The sequence below is a fragment of the Anabas testudineus genome, chromosome 21, assembly GCF_900324465.2.
Source record: "Anabas testudineus chromosome 21, fAnaTes1.2, whole genome shotgun sequence".
In the NCBI taxonomy this organism is placed as follows: domain Eukaryota; kingdom Metazoa; phylum Chordata; class Actinopteri; order Anabantiformes; family Anabantidae; genus Anabas; species Anabas testudineus.
Window position 1 is genome coordinate 13,764,535 of NC_046629.1, and position 24,266 is coordinate 13,788,800.

Here is a 24,266-nt window from a genome sequence, read left to right on the forward strand (position 1 = left end):
GCAGTGTATATAATAGTATATAATACTAAGTAACAAGTAGTCCTGTACTGAAAATGTTAGTAAATAAAAAACACAGTTTATTTATGATAATAATATGATAATAATATGTTCTATAATATGTTATTTTATTAGATTATTAATAGATATTCTGAGAATCCACTAATTGGTTCACTAATTAACCTGTCTAATCTTTTGTGAGTCATAGACACTATGATAGTAAAGTGATTATCTAGCCATCTTGGACTGATGTTTGCATAAAATAAGTTGGTTTCACTACATCTCATTAACATCCATTAGTCACTCTTGTTTCAAGACTATTTGAATTATTATAGTATAATCATTTTACTATTTCAGCTGGCAGTGTAACAGTGCATCATATTTTATAAACCCCTGACAAGTTTCCTGTGTACTGTACAAATACCTCAGACTTGTAGGCTACTTGTAGTTCTAGACATTTAGACTAAGAGAGAGAGAGAGAGAGAGACACACACACACAGATTTGTTTTATTTTGAAACGTCCGACCGGAAATCTGCACCTATCATCTGACTGGTCGCTGGTCAATTGACGCAAGGTAACTTCCTCCTCCAGTGCTGCGCTTTACCTTCTGAGAGCGAGTGGAGCAGCTCGGGCAGTGTTAATGCGTAAAGACGGACAGCGGATCATAATGTATCTCCATTCTCTGTCGCTCTCAAACTCGAAAATCGTGTGAATTTTGCCCCTTTTTCTTTTTCCCCCAACGAGCGACGATAATGTGTTGGCGTCCTGCAGCCTCTGTTGTGCAGACTTTAGGAAGCAAATCGGGAGTTTGTCGGTGAATCCTCGGGAGATGGCACAAGCAGAATAGTTCGAGCTGCGCCCTCGTAAAAGCACTTGGAGAAAAGCCCACACGGTAAGTTTGGTCATGTCTGTGTCATTTCCTCGTTTGATCCTCACCGTCGCCCTCGTTTCTTAGTGGCGATGTGGGAACAGACATTTCTGCGGATGTGGACAAGTTTGCTTATTAGTCAGGGAAAAGCTTCGTGACGGGCTCTAATGAGAAATCCTGTCTTCCTCTGAGCTTTTCTGTGGAAACTCCGGTGCTGATGTGCAGCTTTTCCTCCCGCTGTCATTTCACACTAATGCAGGTTTTATGATCCAGCATCATATAAACATGATTTAGCAGACTGTAGCTTTGCGTGCATGTGTTTATTTCGGTTATTTGCTGGTCTCCAGTTCAGCTCTGCCACTTTCCTCTACTGTAAATTCAGTTGCACAATCAAATCAAACCCTCGGCACAGCCAGCAGCTGTGACTTGCTGAGAGTCTTTTGTCATTCAAACGCTCCTTGGGAGGGTCGCTGCTGCCGGGATCGTGTGTCTCATCATCTCACGCTGAGCACCTTTTACCATCACAATCGGAGTCCTGCAGGGGGGTGGAGAGAGCCACAACATTTGCTGACACCCCAGATCAGATCGGATCAGAATAGTCTGTGGTTTGATTCGTAATTGAACTAGTTGCCACCTAAAAAACAAAAACAAAAAAAACACAAAACACTCAGATGCGGATGCTGAAGTATTTGTTGACATGTCTAGTGGAACAATCGGGGGCGGACAGGAAATGGGGTGTAATAAGATGGCAAGGGCAATCAAAAAAGGCGATAAAGCTGCTGATGAGAGGGGTGCAAACTTCATTACTAAGGTGTTAATGCAAGCTGAGAGACATTCAAAGATAATTGTGGCGATTAAAAGACGTGTGAATGGTCACGTCTCGCACTGAACTGTTCTTCTCTTGTGAATCAACTCGTCGTGATTGCCCCCCCCCCCCCCCCCCTCCCACACACAAATGACATTCCCACATACTAATCACGGTTTTTTTTTTCTCAGCTGTCTGCGGGACAGTTGATTGTGCATTAGCCACTGGGCTCCTTTTGTTTTTGTGATGCATTCAAGGTGAGGTTGAGTGCATATGCATGACAATCTGACAGCTGTACATATGCATCAGTAGTGTCTGGCGTGGCAGACTGTTTAATTAACACAAAGGGCCCACTTTAGAATAACTTTAAGCACTAAAGACACTGTGTAGTTAATTAAAAATCACTTGGATTTGCAAAAAAATAGAGATTTTCTTTTCCTAAGAGGAAAATATATAAATAAAAGGTTACTCGTTATGGTTAGTGGTAGTGAATGTGTGGTGCTTTGAGGATCTGGACAATGTAACCCCATAGCTGGCCGGTCTCAGAGGTCCGGTCTCTACAGGACGCCTGGCGCTCTCAGTGACTTGCGTCGTGGAGTCTGGCTGATAGTGGTCAGATAAAGGGATGCCAGTCGGTCTGGGCTGAGATATGGATCAACTCCAGGGGATCTTGTGGATCCTGTTCTGTGCAGCTCAGGTAATGTGCACCAACATGATTGTGGCTGCTCGCTTTGCCGTTGTGATTGACCCTCTCCTCTGTCTCCCAGTATCTCGGCCTTTAACAGTAATGTTGTTGTTTGGGTTTGTTCCTCGCCCATTTAGGAGATTACCTCTGTCTCTGACTACGTATTTCAAACAATGGGCTCTTTAGTGGTGCCTTGGCCGGTGCTCATGAACATCCAGACATCAGATGTACCGTCTACTACTTATGTTTAAGGGGTCTCGAATATGTGAAGTGAAACATTTGGTATTTGGTGGCCGAATAAAGAGTGGAGCTTATTTTGATGTCGTACAGGTCATATCATTTTAATAATGGAGCTGTTGTTCACCGTCTTCATTTTAAACACTCAAAACAAACAAGCTCAACCTGTATGTCTTGTTGTAAAAAAAATACACAGTGAACCTCAGTTCTTCTTGCTCTTTTTTTTTTTTTTTTTTATCTTATGTCGGATCATTTGAATGTGTTTGGACAGACGAGCAGTCAGACAATCAGCCGCTTTGGTCTGTTTCCAGTTCAAATGTTCATTTTGTGTTCAGACATTACATAAAGAATCAGGAATGGGAGTGTCTGATTAATTGAAAATGACACAATGGGTTCCCTATTCTGAGCCAGTTACAGCCAATTTATCAGTAAATATCAAAGTTTTGACGACTCTCCTTTAACAACCTTCAAGTTTTCCTTCCCCAAAAAACTTTGGATGCAGATGTCTTGGCCTTTACATCAGTGCATCGCTGTTCTTCCTGATGGCCATGAAGTATATAATTTGTCCACAGTGGTCTGAGCATTCGGAAGACATGAGGCAAGGATTTGGTGGAGAGGGGGGGGTGGAGTATGGGGGGGGGGGGGTAGACCTCTATTAGCAATCATTTCTGTGTGCACAGTAATTTGGCTGTCAGAAGCAGCTGGCAGTTTGGGTTGGAACAATATGCATGTGAAGGGAGAAGGAGAAGCCCTCGCTCCAAAAAGTCCTGAGAGAGTGTTTGAGGCTTGGCTGGTGTGTGTGTGTGTGTGTGTGTGTGTGTCTGCCTGCGTGTGTGTGGAATCAGGTTACACAGTCTGTCATTAACAACAGAACTGCAGTTATGAGACCAAGATAGACTGCTTCATGTCTGAGCAAGAATCTGTGGCTCATCGCTCCACCGTGTAGGTGGCTCCCAAGTTAAAGAAGAAAGGGGAGGAGGGAGGAGATACTGTGTGCGTGTGTGTGTGTGTGTGTGTGTGTGTGTGTGTGTGAATGCATGTGCAGGTGGGAGACAGCAGCTGATGTTTGGCTACAGGTCTAGCCTCTGAGTACCAACCTTCCATTATCTTGCACCAGCATTTGAGCATATGTCCTGTGTGCCCTGTGTCTCCGTGTGTTTGCATATATGCTGACTTACTAGAAAGTTTAACTAGCAACAGATCTGGCATCAGATTAGGCAGCAGGCTGCAGAGCAACACAGCATGTGGGTTGAATTTGCTTCTGCTCCATGCTCGTGTCCAGCTTTTTCAGAAAGGGCCCTCTGTCTGCAGTGTTATTTTTAGTCAAAAAAAAAAAAAAAAAAACCTTGAGCTTTTTAATAATCATCAGCCTTATGCAGCCTAAACATATCATGATGAGAAGAGCCGTCTGGGTCTTGCGGGCACTGCAGTCTCAGCAGGACACAGGAAGTTGGAGGGGAAAAGAGAATAAAGATAAAAGAATGCCTGTGTGTCTGCCAGATTTTAGTCTCCTTTCACGGTTTGCTGTTTTGAAGCTCGTTCTTGTCTTCTGGTGGCTCTGCGCCGACGTATTGATTCCCCCCTTTTTTTCCGTGTTCAAATGAGGAAGACGACTGGAGACAGAAAGGAGACGAGACACTACTATCTGCAAACACACACACACACACACACACGCGCGCGCATAGATCTGCAGTGCTTCTGGCTCCTCTCCTCTCTCTCCATGCTAACCCCAGACTGCACTGGAGACAGTCTGCAATACACATTTTATGAGCCCTTCACTTGCTTCAGTGCTCTTGTCTTATCGCTCAGCTGTTAGGGGGGGGGGGGAAGTTACGGCTTTGTTTCAGTTGCTGCCTCTCTCTCTGATCTCTTTCCCAGGCTCAGACACGGGCTCTTATTTTGTGTGGGCACTTTGTCTGCGAATCAGAAATAATCTACGTTTCATCTCTCGGGGTCACGGGGTTGTAAACTGAAGTAGTTCGGTTATGATGGGAGTACTTCAGCGTCACGTTGGTGCTTGAATTAGTGCAGCTCATTTTGCATGCTTGAGGCACATGAGACATTTGTAATGTTTTAGTTATTCATTGGTTTGGGCAATATGGCTGAAATCAATACTACAAGCTAAATCTTTTATTACTTTCTTTTTATAATAGATCTTTGTGTGTTGATGATTCATGTTCATGTTTGTAAGTGACCTGTATCCAGCTCCGGTGTGATCACCATTTGTGCGAATGCTTGTTTACATATTTTCCTTCCAGTTTGGCTTGAACAGAAATACATCTGCGCATGTAGCCTTTGATAAGTATCCACCAACATCTCTGTAGCCAGACAAGGAGCACTATCAGTCACGACTTAACAGAATCTCTAAGCTTTGAGTGTCTGCCCATGCAGTTCTTCAGTCGATTTGCCTAATTTACTTGTTCCACTAGGAGGAAAATGTATTTCGAGAGTGTCCTGGGATACAAATCAAGGTGTCCTTTTGAGAACCTTATTGTCCCGCAGCGGTGAACTTTGTGAGATGGTCGTTTGGAGGGAGAATGTTTGTGCATTCCTGTGACTGCAAACATAGGGCGAGGGTGTGTTTGAATTGGCCGTTTCAGATGTTTTGATGGTGGTGCGAAAAATGGATGGCTAATTGCTATGGTGACTGTTGCACGGAAGACTTGTTAACAGTATCTTCACAATGCTGTAAGACGTTACAAGTTGTGTCCGACGAGAACCCACACAGCCCGAAGCCCCAAGAAAACCTCGCAAGACACGCAGAAGCTATGTCGAAATGTAAACGTTCTTGCGTCTTTGTGGAGCTGATGCGGTCTCGCGTGTTTCTCACGCACTATGAGGAAACAAATCAAACTTTGTGGGTCCTCACGGAATGCCATTAGAAACAAAAGAGTTGTAATTGTAATTGATTTTTTATTTTTTTGTGTGTGTGGAGATCTACCAGAGTGTGTCTGTGGTGCAGCGGTGGAAGATGGGGTGGGACCACATCAGGAAGAAAAGTACTCTTCTCGGATTACATTAGATCTAGGCCCAATACACTGTGAGCGCACACACACACACCACAGGTTGCACTGTATCCAAGGAACGAAAACCTGCTATGCCATTGCCTACTGCAATGATTGTGTGACTGAGAATTGAACACAAGCAGGGGGGCATTTGCATTTGATTACATTCCTCACATTGTGAAAGGAGGTAGCTGCTGAGATACTGTAGGGCTCTGGGCCTGGGTTGACCTGGGGCCGCAGAAATCCTTCTTTCATCTCTCTCATTTGATGAAGCCCCTGGCCAGCGAGGTGTGTTTCCAAAGGTTAATGAGCTTCACTTTTCATTCAGTGGAGCCATACGTCTTTCACGCACAAACACAGTGTATGATGCACAGCATTGAGAAGGGGTCAACCTGCATTTCACTGTTCACCAGAGAAGGTCACAGTGGGGCATTGACTTCAAATCATTTCAAAATTGTAGAAACTATCAATAACTAAGTTAGTATTAATGCCAAAGCAGTGCTTTTTTAGGCTGCAGTGTGCTATTCAAACATTATTAATCTTATTAATCAAACATTTGACAGACATTAACCACCATATTAATTTAGCAGTTTAAACCACCTAGAGGCACAGTTACAGTGAACAGTAGATGTATAACTTTGACAGGCAAAGACAAGCTGTCACAAAATTCAGACCAAGAAATTAAGAACCAAAGTCTCAAAACGGCTCTGGATGTTAACATCCAACCAGTTGGAATTTCCACTTTAAATTCACACCCGACCGGTCGAGGCAGATGGCCGCCCACCCTGGGCCTGGTTCTGCTGCAGGGTTCTTCTGTTAAAGGGAGTTTTTTTTCTCTGCACCGTCGCCCAGTGCTCAAATGAGGTTGTTGGATTTTCTATTTAATTCTGTACACCGTTATATTTTATAAGGTCTTAAACGTTACACTTTAAAGTGCCTTGAGATGACGTCTGTTGTGATTTGCCGCTATACAAATAAAACTAAATTGAACACTGCATCAAATGTGGCAGAAAACTATATTCAACATTGTGATTTCATTTTTTATTAATAAAAAAAAAAAGTGGCAGCTCTAAGGCCAAAGCTTGTTTTTCATATGGATGATGCAAGTTTGTAACACGTCTCTGCTTTTTATCCTGTACATCCTACATCCCAGCTCTACATTTCATCAGGCATTCATCCCACAGACTGACATGCCTCAAAATTGACATCATACAGCATGACACAGATTTGCTACCAAGATTTTTTCAGACCGATGCTGCACAGTATGACATCCAGTGACCTGCAAGACTGTTGATACCTCAGTGTGTAGAGACCTAAAGCCAAATGCCAACTACTATTGGATGTCAAACCATTAGATGAGCGATGTGTTCTCAATTGGTTTGCTTTACGGTTCTGTAGAGGTGAAATGTGTAATTGCTATGATGTCAGATCCCCATAATTAATGTTAAATTATCATTGTTGATCACTAACATTTAATCTAGAATTATATAAAGTGTTGAACGTAGTCTTTCACTACAACAGTGTTACAGCGTTACTGTTTGAATCATTAGGGTGCACATCTCCTTTTAATGTAAGATTCATGCTACCCCATTCATGAACACGGCTGTATCAATTGTGAGAGTATGTTTTGTCATCGCTCACAAAAAGTTGTGTATTCTCTATAAAGGTTGTGTATTCTTTCAACTTAGTTTTAGTCATCCCAAGTGTAGTATTTGACTGTAGGCAGAGAATGCATTTTTTACACTTAAATGAATGTGTTGATCTGCTGAGCTGCAGTGTGAATATGAATGTGGGCTGCTGCAAAGAAGAAGACTTTTGCCCTCAGGTCTGTATTACACCCACATCCACCTAGGAGCGAACCATCTGTGTGTCGCTGATGGCATGCTGGTACTTTGGCTGTCTGGGTCTGGGTCACGGACAGGGACACGAACAGCAGGCTCCACCGTGCTCGAGTCTCTGCCTGCTTCTTCCTTTGCTGCAGTTTCCTCGGTGCCCAGGCTATTTGTGCCATGGTAACTGTGCCAGCCTGCCAGCTCAGACACAGATTCCACTTCTCGTCTCCCTCGTTGCCAGCATGATGACTCAGCAGCTCCTGCAACGCTCCAAGCCTCCTCCTTCCTCAGCTTCAGTGATACTCCATGCTCATCAGACAAAGTAGTGTTTTCTCATTCTCTCCTTTGTCCTGACCCGGATACTAAGGACTGAAATAATAAAGTAACTTCCCGGAGTAAAACAATTGCCTTTGTTGCTGACAGCTGTGAGAATATTAGGTTAATAGGACATTCAAAGATATAGTCTTATATATGGACATCTGAACCATCATACATATTAAATAATCATAACTCTCTACATGGGTTCAGACGTACTGTTCGCATCATTTGAGTGGCATGTCTCATAATCTCCATCTAATCAATTAAAGCTCTGCTCAACGTCTTAGAGAACTGCTTATCAAGATAACCCTCTGAAGAGGGGAACACTGAACTGAAGTGTCTGGGGGAAAAAAACAGTCTCATAAAATGAGTCTTGATGCATAGAAAAACGTTCAAGTACCTCTAGCAGCAATCAGCAGGAGTCAACCCTAAAATAACCTTCAGCTATTTCACCTCAGCATATGTTTTAACTAGTGTGGTCTTTATGTTTTCATGTACAAGGTTAGTGCCAGTAAGTAACTTTTTAACACTTCGATGGACATTGGAAAATGGAAACGACCATAAACTGTTTGGCCTTCATAGATGGCAAAAGACAGTTAAAAGTAGGTCGTGTTAAACTTATGAGACCCATTACTATATATCTCCAAGTTAAAATTACCTGTCATAGTCATACTGGTTTCCTATTCCTATTACAGCAGCTCATCAGAGGATATAGGAAAAGGGGACTAAAAGGAAAGATGGGGGTTGAGATGGGAGGAAATGAAATCACACCCACGGCAGGATGTCAACTCTGTAAACACACACTGCAGAACGCTGCCCAATAATTCAATACGTAGGAATAGAGGGCTGCCACACACACACACACACACATTTACATAGTGCTATAAAGTTGTCTGTTCAGATCGTAATCAGTTCTGCAGATGCTGGCCCTGCATCTCTCCTCGCCAAGAATTCCTTCCGTGGTTTCCGATATCAGGCACAGTCTTCACTGTGTGAGCCAAGCTGTTAGCCTGTCTTGACAATGTTACCGGCTTGTGCGTAGATAGATGTGGAGCAGTTTCAGTTTACTGCTCTTATGTCAAAGAAAATAGAAAACACTCCCAGTGCACTTTGCATGTGCACAATACAAATGTAGGCACATGCTGGAGCCCAGAAGAATATTTACTGTGTGCATAGCTGCGAACGCATAACACGACTACTTGGTTGCTTGGTGGTCGGAGTGTGGCTCCCTGTTTATTTAAGACTAAAGTGTCTGCGTGGGAGAGATGAATTGAGATGGAGATAATTTCAGTGCCCCTTTGAGGGTCTTTCAGCAGTGAATGTAAACAAAATGCAGCAAATCATCTACACCAACTAAGGGCCATTAAGTGATGCCCCATGACATGCTCTACTTAGTTAATTGCTGTGAGTTATTGATCTGTCACCAGGGTGCGAGTCGGGATATTGTGCTCCTTGTTGTCTTTTTTACATGGATAATGTATGAGTTAACAGCAAGAGAAGAGTCTGTCTGTTTTTTTTTAAGGCTTCCAGACTATTGTGTCTCACTCTGCTGCTTATCTCTGTCCTGTTTCCTGCGGCCCCCCTGGCGTCACCATGGCCCAGCCAAATGTCCCCCACCAGCATGCTGCCCTTCTTCCCACCATGCCCCTGGGTGTTGACACCAGACACCTCCTTGTCCCACTTCACTCCGTTCCGCCTACCTCAGAGTTGCAGCCCATTCGAGCCCTTGTGTCTCCCTCACTGGCTTCATTCCCTGTCCTTCTCTGACCCACTGTCCCTCAGTTGCCCCCAGGCTATACCTCCCTTACCTCCTCGTAACCCCCCCCCCTGCCCGTTGCCTGCCCCCGCTGCTGCACCCTTCTCCTTTGGTCCAAGGGGAGCAGACACAGCTCCTGATTATCTCTGTGTGGCAGCCTCTGTTTTGTGCTCTGATTAAAGAAGCAGCATGTGGTCTGTGTGTGAACGGCCCGTACAGATGCTGCCGTTGGGCTAATGCTAACATTACGTGCTTAATCATTTATGTCAGGGAGACGGGCACAAAGGCTCGGAGGGGGTGGGGGGAGAGGGGGGCTGGGGGTATTTATCTGTGGCACAGATGCATTCAGGCGCGCACACACATGCTGCCAAGATAACGGCTCCCGGTGCTTAGTATGGCATAAACAGGGCACGCTCTAGGCTATGATGTCTCCACAAAACTCACATATTATCTTTACAAAATGGGTTGTTAGAAGGGATTTTGTGTTCTCTGGAGTTCACAGTAGGCTTTGGTGGTTTGTTAAAACCTGTCAATGAACAAGGCAAACAAGCATAACTGCACGGCGCGTGTGGACGTTCCTACAGACATATCAAATATTGAAGGATTACTTTTCTGCAGGTCTCTGAACGATAGTATTTGGGCACCCACACTTATTCTCCCTGCTGTGCTCCTCGTCTCCTTCCCCTCCTCCTCCTCCTTTCACGTCTGTCTGCTCCTTATTTCCCCTTACTGCCAAGCAGCCTGCGCCTCCAACACACACACACAGACATCAACGCGCGCACACACACACACACACACACACACACGCATAGAGGCAGCCAATAGGAGAGCACCAGTCTCCCCATTGCTTGCCACTCAATGCCTTGTTGCCAGGACAACAGGAAGGCATGAGACCCACTTTACTTGAGCATTTTAAACTTGGTGTTGACTCTTTTTCTGAAAAACAAGAAAAGGTCTCCCTCTTTAAAATTGCTCTGTCTAATACTCTTAGGTCAACAGCAAATCCTGTTGTTAACGGTCTGACTGTCTTGGTTTTCTGTCTCACTGCACAGTGTGCCCAAAAGACGATTTACTCAAATACTGGAGGTATTCAAACGCATCTGATTAAAAATCCCCATTCTTTATTCATTGCTGCAGACTTTTTTCACCTGGCAACACTTTTTTATTATAGTGCAGTAATCACGTCTTGTTTTCCTTTGTTCTCCATGTAGGTCTACAATGACAGCTGGGGACATGTTTCATTTGGTCTTGATCGCCCTGGTCCTCCCCTGTTCTAGCTTGGAAGGTAAGCATCAGCCTCTGCTACCATCTTGTCACACTTTTCCAAAAGCTTTACACGTCAGACCTGAGAGAAAGCTGCCGCTGAAGGCAGGAGAGGCTTCTGGCAGCGTGAATAGACAGGAACTGGTTGAATGGCTATTTTCTAAATGTGTAGTTATCTGTTGCGGAGCCATCAACCTTGTTACGGCAAACAAACAGGATTAGTGGGTCACGCGCTGTCACTGGGGGCCTCGAGTAAATGCAGTAAAAAGATTTGTGGATGAAATGTGTATTTCATCTTCTGTTTTTGTGTTAACATCCTCACAATCCCTCAGCCTCTGGGTCGGTCCATTCAAGTCTATCACATGCAGTCCAAACGTTCACATCATTTATTTTCCCTCTCGCCACCTTGCTCCTCAGTCTGTCTCCCTTTCATCTGCTGTCTCCGTGTTATTTTAAACAACTGCAGTGGTGGTGGAATGCAGTGGAAAGTGCTTTCTTTTTTTAAGACTGGCAAGCCACACTTTTCCCCATATGCTACGTACAGGAGGGATTAGCACTTTTCATCACAAAATATGAGTGGGAATATTTTTGCCTCCTGTAATTGGTCTCCCACTGCAGCACTCGAGCCACTCAAGGATGAATTCTGACGTGTTCTGTAATTGTGTTTTTCTAGGTGAAAGCAGTGTGAAACACTCCGAATGTTTGTGTGACGGATCGACTTGCAGCGATGGGGACCGGTGTTTTGGCCAGCAGTGCTTCACCTCTCTTTCTATACTGAATGGGACGTCAGTCCTTCAGAAGGGCTGCATTGTGGGTAATGAAGAAGGGCCCCTGAGCTGTGGAAGCCCACCAACTCCTGAACTGATGATAGAGTGCTGTTCTGGGGATTTGTGCAACATGAACATCTCTTTGAAGTCACTGGTGAAAGGTAAGTGCGATCTTTTTATAATATACTGCAGAACAGGAAGGAGTCGTTTTACCATCCTATTGTCTATGTTTGGAAATGTATTTGTGATGGCTGACCCCTTTGCAGAGAGCTGTGATGTGTGAAGCATAGACATCTGACACTTTAGAGTTGGCTGCAGAACAGCTTCATTAACAAGGCTTCTACAAATTTGGAAAATCGTTTCACAGATCTGTTCAACTGCCCAAGGATCGTTCCCGTAGACTTGTTAAGCAGTCATTAGGATCATCTTCATTTCCATTAGGATTTGGTGATGTGCTTAGATTTGCTTTGAATCATTCAACTGAATTGAAAGAATCATCTTTATATCTTTTCACAGTGATTGAGTTCAATATTGCCAAGGACTAATTTTAGTGGAGAACTTGGAAATAATTAAATTATACAAACACCATCAAGTCCGGTTGGAAATAAATGCTGAAACTGTATAAACTATATTACCAGATGATTTTAAAGTGAAAAAATCATTTCTGGCACATTGATTTACTTTTTTTTAAAGCACTTCATAAAGTGATGGATGAGTTTAAAATTATTTGAGTGGTCGCTTCGATGACCGGCCAACAAAGAGCCATTTGTAACCTGCATGTTTTGTGATGTGAGTGAATGGCATTTAATTTGATGGGACACTAATGGTATTGCGGTAATGGGTTTTCCCATATCTCTATTTCCTCTTATCAGATGTAGAGCTGTCTGCTGGCAGACCGGTCCTCAGAGACCAGGAGTGTGTGTGTGAGGGTGGCATGTGTGAGCGTGACCGTCGATGCACAGGCCAGCAGTGTTTCTCCTCTCTGAAGGTGATTGATGGGGTGGCCGTTCAGCAGAAGGGCTGCCTGAGGGACGACAAGGAGGGCAGAGCCACCTGTGCCATGCCACCTTCATCGGTCCATGTTGTCAAGTGCTGCCAGGGCCATCTGTGTAACATGAACGTCACTGTGCAAGCTCCAGGGAGAGGTGACTTTGCACACATTGTACACATTTCTTTTGGCTGCCGATCACCATCACCATAGACCTTATGTTGCCTAAGACTGTACCAAAGGTCCGCTTTGGATCTGATATCTGCTATAATTTCCATTTATGGCATAAATATAAATAATATTTGGTTTGTTTTTAACAGCATAAAATTCAACATGCATGCAAATAGTGACACAGATGATTTCACTACTAACTTATGTACTAATGTAGTGGCATTTTTTCTCCCTGTATCTTTTGCAGAAGAGGCGGTAAAGCCCCTGATCAAAGAGAAGCACCAATGTGTGTGTGAGGGCAGCTCATGTGTAACAGGGAACCGCTGCATGGGCCACCAGTGTTTCTCATCTCTGACAGTCAACGCTGGCTCCCTGGTGTACCAGAAAGGCTGCTTTAAGGTTTATGAGCAGAGCACATTAACCTGTAAGACCCCTCCGTCCAGAGACCAGATTGTTGAGTGCTGCCACGGGCACCTGTGTAACATGAACAGCACTGTCGAGCTGCCTGTCAAAGGTATAGTACTGCACTGTCCAGAACGCAGCATGAATGTGAAGTTGTGTTTGTAAAGTTTAGTTCAAGAGCATCTGTTTATTTTGGCATTGAAATCTGTACCTTTAATTAAGCTGCTAAACCCCTATCGCTAGATTTATCTACTCTTAATAGCAGTGAGCATGTGGGTTATTCCTTGTTGTGTTTAAGACAAATACGAAGTGGCAAATATTTCTTCCTCCCCATCATTCACTACTGAGGAGGCTGCGCCATGAGCTGTGAAACTGTCTGCCACGACTGTTCTGGATGGTTTCTGTTGGGCTGACTTGCACCTCTGTGTTGCCACACTTCTGGCACCTCCTGAGACAGAAATGGGGGAGACACTAGGCAGCGAGGGGGAGGTTTTGAATATTGTTTAGTCATGGTCCACCTGGTTCCCCCTGTCCTCTTGGAGGCTGTCAGTGTCGGTTGACAAGAACCCAGAGGGCGAAACCACCTGGAGATGGAGAGTCAGACATTTATACACAGAGCTAATGTTACCCTTTTTTTTTGTCTCTTCTCTACAGCTGTTTTAAACTGCTGTATGAGAATTGTATAAACAATCAATAGCCACTTTATGAGGAACTGGAGTGCATTATATCAAGAGGTGTCTAATGTTTTGATGGGGCCAAAACATTAGAATACAGCCAACCTTGTAGAAAAAAGAGGTCTAATTTATTGCATTGCTTCCAATGTGTTTGATTCAAGTCTAGCGAGCTCCTAGAACGTGCTGCTACTGATGTGGGAGAAAGAGTTCATTATTCAAGCTGAGTATAGGGGATCATTGTCTGTGCTGCAGGCAGAGCTGAGCACTCTCTTTCCCTTGGAATGTCTGAAAGTGTGAATGGTGGTCAGTTCCTCAGGGCGACTTGATGAGATTCACTGTGTGTGTGTGTGTGTCTGTGTGTGAACCCTGATGCCTGCGTGCACCCCCACTCCCTCAACTGGCTCCTCACAGGGTCTGCAGAGTGCTGCAAAACTTGCAGCCAGCATATCGAATAATCATAACCTCTTTTTATATTGTAAGACGTTTCTGTTGGCTGCTCAATTTAAGCAGCTGTACACTGGCGAAAGTCAAATTGTAATCTTAAGGTCACGCTTCATGTAGTATTCTAAAAAACTATATTCATAAATAATTCTCTCTCTTCACAGCCGATGAGCTGCCAAACTACAGTGTGACTACGCTGGCTGTCGTGATCGTGGCTCCCATCATTGTCATCATCATCATCTCTGCTATTGCCATCCTGGTGTTCAGACGCATCCACCACAACCAGATGGAGAGGCTAACATCAAGAGATGCTGAATATGGAACCATTGATGGCCTTATAGCGTCAAATGTGGGGGAGAGCACTCTGGCGGTGAGTAGCGATACAATGAAGACGGTTAGCTTTAGTGGTTTATAGCGTTTGAATAGGAGAAGACCTCCTGAAAAAAGAGAGCTACAAAGATCAGTGCAAGAGCTGCTCAAAGCATACTTTTGTTAGACTAGTGTGCTACAAATGAAGCCCAATCAAACTCAAGTTCCCTATTTAAACTCACTGCTTCAGTATTTTCAAATACACCATTCAGTATGGACTAGATTTATTTTGTGTGTGTGTGTGTATTTTTCTACTTCGAGATTTAAAATTCGTTGTAGGTCTGTTTGCTGTCTGTGCAGCTTACCAGTCAGCGTAAACAACTCTGTGCTTGAATCGCAGCGTCTTACAACTGAAGTCTGTATATCCGTCTACCAGTAACAGAGATGGATAACCCTAAAATTACATGTTGTATGAACTGGAGGGATTCAGCTGTTGGATTAGTGGGAACTTCCCCTTCTTCTTCTTCTTCTTCTTCTTCTTCTTCTTCGGGCACATTTACACTATTTACAGCCAGATAACTTAAAAATGAGACATTAGAGAGTTTAGTGTGGTATGCTGTGACTGGCCAAACATGGCACAAAGAAAAGCATTTTTTCTGCTTAAACATGGCGCTTGTCCACCACAACTATGTTTTCGATATGAGAATATGTCATGCAACCTCAAAATAAAACTATTCTACCGAGCTATTGTTTAGTGGTAATTGCACTGTTTATCTCTGTGGCTTTTTCGGTTATCATTTCATTTTGCAACATGCCACGTGGCTGAATGTGTCGGACCACTCACTTAAATTTGTCCACTCCTTATGTTTGTCTCAGTAAATGTTATGAAATGACAGAGAGACAGACAGAGTGAAGTCTGACCACTTGTAATTGTTAAGCTTTAATACATTATGGTGCTTAGGTCGACATGTTCTAGGTCTTTCTCCATAAATGATTACATGAAATCAGACATTCGCTGTTGAGCTGTGTGTGATTTAAAGGACATTATCTCAGCAGTGGGAACGGTTAAACTTTTCAAACTTGTTTTGTGTCGTCTCAGTCATTTTCCAGTCTGGTAGAGGAATGTCTCTTCGCTGTGGAGCGGTTTATGTTTTTGAGGCCTGCTAAACTAATCCAGAGTTTAGGTGGAGTCCTGTGGTTAGCGTTTAGTCTCAAAGACAACCCAGCACATTCAGCAGCTCGCACACTGTGTAATCAAGTTCAGCAAACGCTGCTCTCGGTGTTGCTTCTGCTCTAAACATATAGTTGTTGTCCTCCATTTTGTCACTGTCCTCCTAAAATATACTAATACGTCTTAATATACATTTATATGGTTGAAAACATTGATTTTACATCTGTAACTAAAATTTTCTGTGTTCTTTGGCCATCACAGAACATAGAAAATCTCTTTTGGAGCACGATTAAAGTCTTACATTTCTAGATCATCCCATTTATCTTTGATTAGGAAGCTTGTAAATAACACATCCAACTGTGTGTGTCTGTGTGTGTGTGTGTGTGTCTGTGTGATAGAGGGAAACGGCTGATTTTGGCTCATGCTCAAGCAATTTTCATCAATACTCTTGGCAATGAAAGGCCCAAACGTGGAACCACAGAATTTTTGTTTCAGCATAATTAAAAAATGCTTGGCAGCACCACGAGAAAGGTTATTAGAAGCGGCAGCGTGGCTGTGAAAAGCAAAACCGACTCAAACACATGTGCTTGTCCGTCTGCAGCTCTCTGCCCAGACGCTGTCTCTGATTTGAATGATATTTCAGCATTCTGACTGCATTTTGCTGTTTAACATCCTGGCCTGAATGTACCCTCCCAAAAAACAATCCTCCTGTACTGCAGATGGGGGATTAAAAACTCTCAGTAGACTAACTCGTCATTCATTTTAGGGCTTGCATTCCCGTGTTCTGTTTCCAAATTGTCTCTCAGGCAGCTCTTGCATTATGTATCTGTTTATCAGAGGCATCACTCTTCTGTGTTGTTTTCAATCCTCGACCTCTCCTCCCTGTTTAGTCATTTGTTTTGCTCAGCAGCTGCAGACTCCGTTGCTGTGCACTGCCCTCGTGTGTCAGCGCCGGTGCACTGCATGTCTTATAAACTGAGATATAAATAAAAGGCTTAGTAGCATTGCGCTGCTTTTGGAGTCTGGCCATTGGATTAGATGAAATCTCCAGCACCCACACAAGTCACCGAAGAGGGGGTGGCACTTCTGTTGTTTACTCAGCAGGGGGAACTCTGCACCTCCAGCACTGATACACCCCCACATAGGCACAGTATCCTGGTACACACAGCCTTGCCCCCCTTCCTTTCCATGTGGGAGCCACATCAAAGGCGGCCTGCTTGTATTAGTCTCCATTTGAGTCCCACAAATTCCTTATTTCATCTTTTTTTTTTTTAGGCTCCAGCCACAGGAGCTCCTTTGGGAAGGTTTTCTTTCATTCAGATAGCACAAATACACAATCCCTTAACTCTTTGTTTCTATGTCTTTTGCAGGATCTGCTGGATCATTCCTGTACCTCAGGCAGTGGCTCAGGACTCCCATTCCTTGTTCAGCGAACTGTTGCTCGACAGATTACACTCAACGAGTGTGTAGGTAAGTGACATGGTACATTTCTATATGTAGATCTTATATATAGGTTTAAATACAGTATTCATTCATTTCACAGGGGGCTTAAGCTTCAGAGCAGCTGTGACGAGCATTCAGATACAGTCTCTGTGAGGGCATACTTACCCGGCACCATGCTAGATAGTATTTGATGGTTTTACTCTCCACCTTCCTAATGCTAATACTGATGGGCCACGATTCTAAGAGAGGCCAGTACATTTCTTTATCCAAAAGAAACATCAATTTGAAATAAATATTTGTGTTGCAAAACGTGCAATTGCTGCGAGGATATTCTGAAATCAGGCCAGAATGAATGTTCCAGAACAGTTCCAGTAATGAAGTCCCTGGAGCCAAAATTGCACAAATGTTATTTCTGAGATTGGTTGTAGTATGTTAAGTGTCAGAGAAAATATTACCAACGGCAAACATATTTTCATACGGACAAACATGTTGTCATAGTTATCAGTGTTCAAGGTTAAGTCACTCGTTTGGAAATAAGGAACTAACTCCGTTCTACACCTCCTGTGCTGATAAAGTTATTTCCTGACTCTCAGAAAATTCAGTGCATGGATGGATTTATTACCACTAGGAGGCAGCAGAATAAAAGGACATTTTACACAAGTTGCAAAATGTAAACAGGTTATTTACACATCAAGTAGACACTGCAACATTAGCATTTGCATTAATTTAAGATTTCTTTGTCTTAGCTACTTGTACACATAAAACAGAGAGAGATACCTTTTTATGGCATTTTAGTTGTTCCTTGATACTGTGTATGTGGTATCACATGTTTAATCCAAGATTATTGAATGTGTTTAATGAAGTTAATTTGACATAACAGATATTTATTTGCATTTCGTTTGCAAAATTTCTCCACTGTTTTTTCTTACCAGGTAAGGGCCGTTATGGTGAAGTGTGGAGGGGTCAGTGGCAGGGAGAGAGTGTTGCCGTCAAAATCTTCTCCTCCAGAGATGAGAAGTCCTGGTTCAGAGAGACCGAGATCTACAACACGGTGCTGCTGAGACACGAGAACATCCTCGGTATGTAGGGTATCACACGAAACCCGATGTAACAAGCTGTAACAATATGAGCAACAAAAAGAAATGACAAACAAAATAAATCATCTACATCCATCAGTAATTTAAACATTTCAATAATAAATAATAATAAACTCAGGTGTACCTCAGGGTGAGGTATACGTTGCAACTCCTCCCCCTTAGAGAGAGGGGAGGAGCTGTAAAGGTTAATGGCCGATGGAAGACAGGACCCCCTGTGGGGCTCTGTGAAGTTGCTTGGCAGTGATCAGTCTCTGGCTGAACATGTTTCAGTGCCCAGCCAGGACTCTGTGTAGTGGGTGGGAGGGCTGAGTTTGGACAACATTCTCCAGCTCCACGCCCAGAACAGAGCCAGTCCTGTACTTGTTTTAATGTCCGGCTACTTAATGTGCTGCTCTGTAGAGTAATATTTGTAATTTTCTTGGGCTTTAAAGTTCAAAAAAAGGAATAAAATGAAAAACCATATAACTATTAAATTAAACCCAGCATTAGAATATTTTTCATGACTTCTTGTAACTGTCCTTTTTATTAATTTCATTTCTACATTCCTCTCACCATAGGCTTCATAGCTTCAGACATGACTTCGAGGAACTCCAGTACTCAGCTCTGGCTGATCACTCACTACCATGAGATGGGATCCTTGTATGACTACCTTCAGCTCAGTACCCTCGATGCCTCTGGCTGCCTCCGCATGGCTCTGTCCATCGCTAGCGGCTTGGCACATCTCCATGTTGAGATCTTTGGCACACAGGGCAAACCAGCCATCGCCCACAGAGACCTCAAGAGCAAAAATATATTGGTTAAAAAGAACGGGCAGTGCTGCATTGCCGACCTGGGTGAGTACACTAACATGTTCATGATAAATGTCCTATTTATATTTCTCTATATTCCTGGCATTAATTTATTATATTTATAAATTAGACATGTATCTTTTTTTGGTCCAGCCATTACAAACCCATACATAGTTTCATAGTTGTGGAGTAGATATCCCAATATTGAAATTTTGTTGAGCTGTATTTTCCGGAAATGAATATAAAATTACCTTTTAGTAAAGTGCTGATGGAGTATTCACCTCAAGTGTAAGATGATTTTAACTAGCATGAAGCTACTAAAGAGGTAATTCAGATGTTATCATTCATGGGCATTGCATAAAAGCTGCATCTGCCGTGATAACACTCAACTTGCATCAATCCCTTTGGCTTTATTTGTTGTTAATTTAGGAAGAACAACCACTGCTAAATGTACCATGGTGCTCTCCTAACTAAAAATACATTAGGAAGAACTCTGACCACTTTGTCTAATACACCAATGTTCCATTTGAGGATACTTGAATAAAGACTAATTCAGGTAGGAGCCATAACCTGGCGACAGGCTTGACATGTTTACAAGCTCCATGTAATAAATTCTGCTCCCGATGACGCATTTTGCTGTTCTGACAAACATGGAAGCAGTTGTTTGTCTCCTATGCGAGTTGTTCTCATGGCGGAACAACATCCTGTATGGGGAGAAGCATCAAACCTGTTAATAGAGGGAGACAAGTGTTTTTTTCCCCACCTTTGTTTAAAAAGTCTTCATTCACTCAAAGTTGGGTTTTGATTGTTATAATCTTCTCGGTGCAAAATAGTTTCAGTGTTCATATGTGGAAGGGAGCAGAGCTTTTAGTTTTTACACCCACCATAGATTTCAGTTTAAGACGTGCACACACCAGGAGGATTTTATGACTTTGTGACACAACAGTCGTGGTTCGCTATGTCATTTACACAAGCGTGATGTTGAAACCTCCGGTGCACATACACTGAGAATGGACTTCTCAGTTAAATAAGAGACATTTGGGTCCAAGTTTTAAAATATTTTCATAAGATATTTTCATAGATTACTATTTTGTGGCTCTCAAATGCAGATTATTATGCAAAGGATTATTATTGTCTTTGGTACATTGTTAAACGCGTCTGCATGAGATCTTTAAAGTTCTTTTTTTGTGCTTTCACGTTAGGGCTGGCCGTCATGCATTTTCAAGACACCAATGAGCTAGATGTGGGGAACAATCCTAAAGTGGGCACAAAGCGCTACATGGCCCCTGAGGTGCTTGACGACTCCATACAGATGGATTGTTTTGAGTCCTACAAGAGAGTGGACATCTGGGCTCTGGGTCTTGTCCTATGGGAGATCGCCAGGAGGACAGTCAGCAATGGTCAGTATGTTTACACAGTGTGTTGGATTCAGCATATCCCCGTCTCTTGGTAATCACCTATTCTCCTGATCCTATAGACAGAAAATGATGAATCTGATAAACAGAGTGTGTTGTGGGTAAAGTTAACCTTGTGAACATATCACAGTGATATAGTGCTACTATTTAGACAAGATTATTGCCTTGATAGTAGTAAAAGCTTTTCTGCTATTGATAGAAAGTTATGTCTTTGATTCACATGCCCACTCCCACAGTCTGTAGAAAAGCCGGAGGCATCTTAGGTGAAATAAAACCTGCTTCCTTTTCTTCACTGTCAAACAGGTTTATTTCTTTCTACAAGGAACTGAGCCTTTAGCAACACTTGATATTGATGTACCCTCTACACAGTAACCTCACATTTCTATTTTGTCCCACAGCCACACTTAAAAGCAGGTTAAGGACAAAACAACAATACTACGACATGATTCTTCCTTTGAACACCTCAAACACCATTTAACCACATTACAATCTGTCTCTCGCTTAGTTTAAAGCATAGTGTGCGTCTTTAAATTGAATTGTTGCATTCTTTTCTTTACAATAAGGCATTGTAGAAGACTACAAGCCCCCTTTTCATGATGTGGTACCAAGTGATCCCAGTTTTGAGGACATGAAGAAGGTCGTGTGTGTGGATCAGCAGAGGCCCAACATCCCCAACAGATGGTTCTCAGACCCAGTAAGTAATGTTCAAACTGTGATTAAAGTTATGGTACGCATGTTCTGGAAATCTGGAAAACATTTCCATAATACCTCAGTGTTGACATGGGACACTCATTTATTTGTTCATATTTATTTTCAGACGCTAACCTCTATGGCAAAACTCATGAAGGAGTGCTGGTACCAGAATCCATCAGCCAGGTTAACGGCGCTGCGCATCAAAAAGACTCTCACAAAGATCGACAGCTCTCTGGACAAAATCAAAACGGACATTTGAGGCCTGCCTTGAGAAGAGGCAGACGCATACCGAAAGCCTTCCAGAGGGTGGACCAGCTCAGAGAAATGTACGAAGACAAAAGACTTTGATGGGTTCTGTGCCCTTATAGTGGCACGGTCCTATATTTATTTTAGAACACTTGGTGGGACACATTTTGGCATCCAAAGATGGCTTACTTGGCATTTCTGAGACGGCCAGTGGTCTTGGAAATAGGAAAAATATCTATGTAACTTATAACACAGTTAGAAATATTCTTCAAGGAAGAAACTGTTACTTGGGCATTTGAGTAGGCTTGCTTTTGTCAGAACAGCAGACGTTGTTTTGACATGTTTTATTTTCTTTTTTAGTTTGAAAAATCATATTAGCAGTTTCACATTATCTTAGTAATTGTACTACGTTGTTTATCTCAGTTACTATGGATTCATTTGGAAAAGAGGTCAGTTTGCCAATTGATTCAGCATCCATTCTGAACCTGGTCACAACAAGGACAGTTATGTTTTACTCTGTGTAATTCACCTGTTTACAGTGCTGTTTCATGGGCTCCCATCAGTCCTGTAACATTTGGTTGTACAGTGGTATCAATGGCATTGCTCTTTTCCCCGAGACGTCGTTGAACAGAAGGTACTCTGTCGCAGACATTTTGTACATCACCTTGACTCTTACATTGAATTATGTAGCTGTTCTGTTGTTGTATTGTTTCTTCAGCTTTACACAAATACTAAAAGAACAAGTAAAATACCTGCTAGATGATGCTGAACTCTGTTTCTCCAGAGGCCTGTAAGTAAGCCTGTAAAGCCTGTATACTGTCTTAAAGCGTGCATTGTTGTCTTAATGCGTGCATTGTCAAGTAAATGAAGTCAAACTTCAGCCTTTTTTTTTTTATTTCTTTAACATTTTATATCAATTAGTGATTTCTATTAATTAAATAGAAAAAAATATCTCTCTTTATCTGTGTCATTTGTCTTGATGGTGTGTTGATACTGTGTCCGGTGACATGTCTCTGTTAATAGCAGGTCTGTCGCATCGTACTTGATGGATTACCTTTTCCTAATTTCGTCACACGTTCGTGATTCCTGCAGGATGTATCTTTGGTGATCTGGATTTTCTTTTCTTGTGCATTATTATGAGGTTTTCCTTTTTGACTTTGAGTGAAATTTATAGATAATAGGTGTCCAAGAAGATACTTTTAATTAACGTTGGTGCTCTCGCTGGCTTTTCATCCAGAGCCATCAGTAGATCGCAATTTCAGTCTTTCCATTCCATTGGCGCCGGCTGCACTTGTTTTTAATGCTAAATGTTAATACACAAACATACTGATCAGAGATGATGAACCTAGAAAAGATATCTGCTAAATGTCCCCATTGCAGCATTTTCATCATGCTGATGTTAAATCATGTTAACAGAGCTGCTAACGTCGCTGTAGACTGTTTCTTTGTTTTTCTTTTAGTGTATTTTTGTTTTCTTTTCACATTCCACCTTTCAGCCTTGTGACAGCTGGGGTTGGCTCCAGCACCCCAGCAACCCTTAACAGGATAAGTGGTTTAGATGATGGATGGATGTATAGTTTGTATTTCGCTTGTGTCTATACCATCTATAATTTCAAATCAAACCCTCTTGTTAACTCGGATACTGTTTATTGTAGACACCAAGCCAGCTGAAGTGCTCTATTGCAGCCATCTATGACAGTTCAGGCACAAATGTAGCAGTAGTTTAGCTATTTGTAAACCTTTTTTCGGTTTGTTTTTCAGTTTTTGTACTGTAAAAAGCCTGAAATCTCCTCTAATCTGACACATTTCTATTAATTTGGGAAGGTCAAAAGCCTAGCTATTTTCCATGCCAGCTGGTGAGTGAAGTCGCCTGCATGGCAGATATCTTGGCAGGTGTCAGGCAGAAACTGGGGTCCCAGTGATTTGCGAACTGATCAATATGCTACAAGATTTATGGGACAGACCAACAAAACTGTGGATGCCTGACGGCGCTGAGCTGTGCTGCTTGCATGCATAAACAACTGTCAGATTTTCTGCGCAAAACCGTCTTCATATTCACTGCCATTTGATCCATCTTGAGCACAAACGTGCAGCGGAGAGGTTGGAGTCGGCCAGTTTTCTAATCTCCAAGTGGGACTTGGAGATTGACGCCGATTTTTACACTCTCCAGTCACTTTGTGTGTCATTTTACAGGTACAGTAAATAAAGGCTCTTCTGTGCTGGTGCTGTTTGCAGAACACACAGCGCAGATGAGGTTTCTTGAATTTAGTAGTTCTATCAACAACTGTTTCCCTATTGTTTTCAAAGTCATGCCTGTAGTCGAGCTGGGAATTTAACATTTTTTTGCTTGTGTTTTGCTCACGTCGTCTTTGGGATTACTTTCGACTCGCTCCTCTGCTCTCTCCCTGGTGACATTGGCACCTGATGTTGCTATGGAGCCTGAGTAGCCGAAACACGACTGGCCTGCTGTAAATAACTTCTTGCAGGCAGGTGAGTAGAACTTTGCACACAGGTGAATGTTCAGTAGACTCATCCAGTATTCAAGTGTTTACTCTTTGCTTTTGTTGGCTACTGAGTTATATTTTAAATACAGATACAGATTAATCACCCACAGCAATTACAACTTGGAAACCAATGCGTGCTGCTGTAGACTATTTATACCAGCATTAACACATGGAGTTGGAGAAACTATTCAGTGTAGTGTCATCCAGGTGAGTTTATGTTGTAGGTGAGTCATGGCAACTAGATTTATTCCATTGGTGATGTGCAGATGTAAACTTGGCATTGAGTAAACAAGTGAATAGAGATCCATAGTAAAGAATTAACAGTTGCTTTGTTGGAGCTGCAGTAGTTAAATGGATGCGCAGGAGACTTTCTCCCAGACTCTCATTCAC

General features: G+C 42.7%; 1 protein-coding gene across 1 annotated transcript; it reads left to right on the forward strand.

Annotated features, from left to right (window-relative positions):
• Positions 1 to 587: 587 nt before the first annotated feature.
• LOC113173523 (activin receptor type-1) lies at positions 588 to 22,252 on the forward strand. The gene is made up of 12 exons (XM_026376951.1): positions 588 to 890; positions 10,716 to 10,789; positions 11,441 to 11,695; positions 12,407 to 12,679; positions 12,941 to 13,207; positions 14,375 to 14,580; positions 17,061 to 17,160; positions 18,066 to 18,212; positions 18,788 to 19,063; positions 20,221 to 20,418; positions 20,997 to 21,127; positions 21,251 to 22,252. The coding sequence occupies exons 2-12, from the start codon at positions 10,723 to 10,725 to the stop codon at positions 21,383 to 21,385; spliced, it is 2,055 nt and encodes a 684-aa protein (XP_026232736.1). The 5' UTR covers positions 588 to 890; positions 10,716 to 10,722; the 3' UTR covers positions 21,386 to 22,252.
• Positions 22,253 to 24,266: the final 2,014 nt, after the last annotated feature.

What these genes read in the sequence shown, in the direction of transcription:
- LOC113173523 (XM_026376951.1), top strand. Translation starts at nt 10,723, where the DNA reads ATGACAGCTGGGGACATGTTTCATTTGGTCTTGATCGCCCTGGTCCTC. An exon ending in CCCCTGTTCTAGCTTGGAAG is followed by an intron (nt 10,790 to 11,440) that starts GTAAGCATCAGC and finishes GTGTTTTTCTAG; the next exon opens with GTGAAAGCAGTGTGAAACAC. An exon ending in GAGACACGAGAACATCCTCG is followed by an intron (nt 18,213 to 18,787) that starts GTATGTAGGGTA and finishes CTCTCACCATAG; the next exon opens with GCTTCATAGCTTCAGACATG.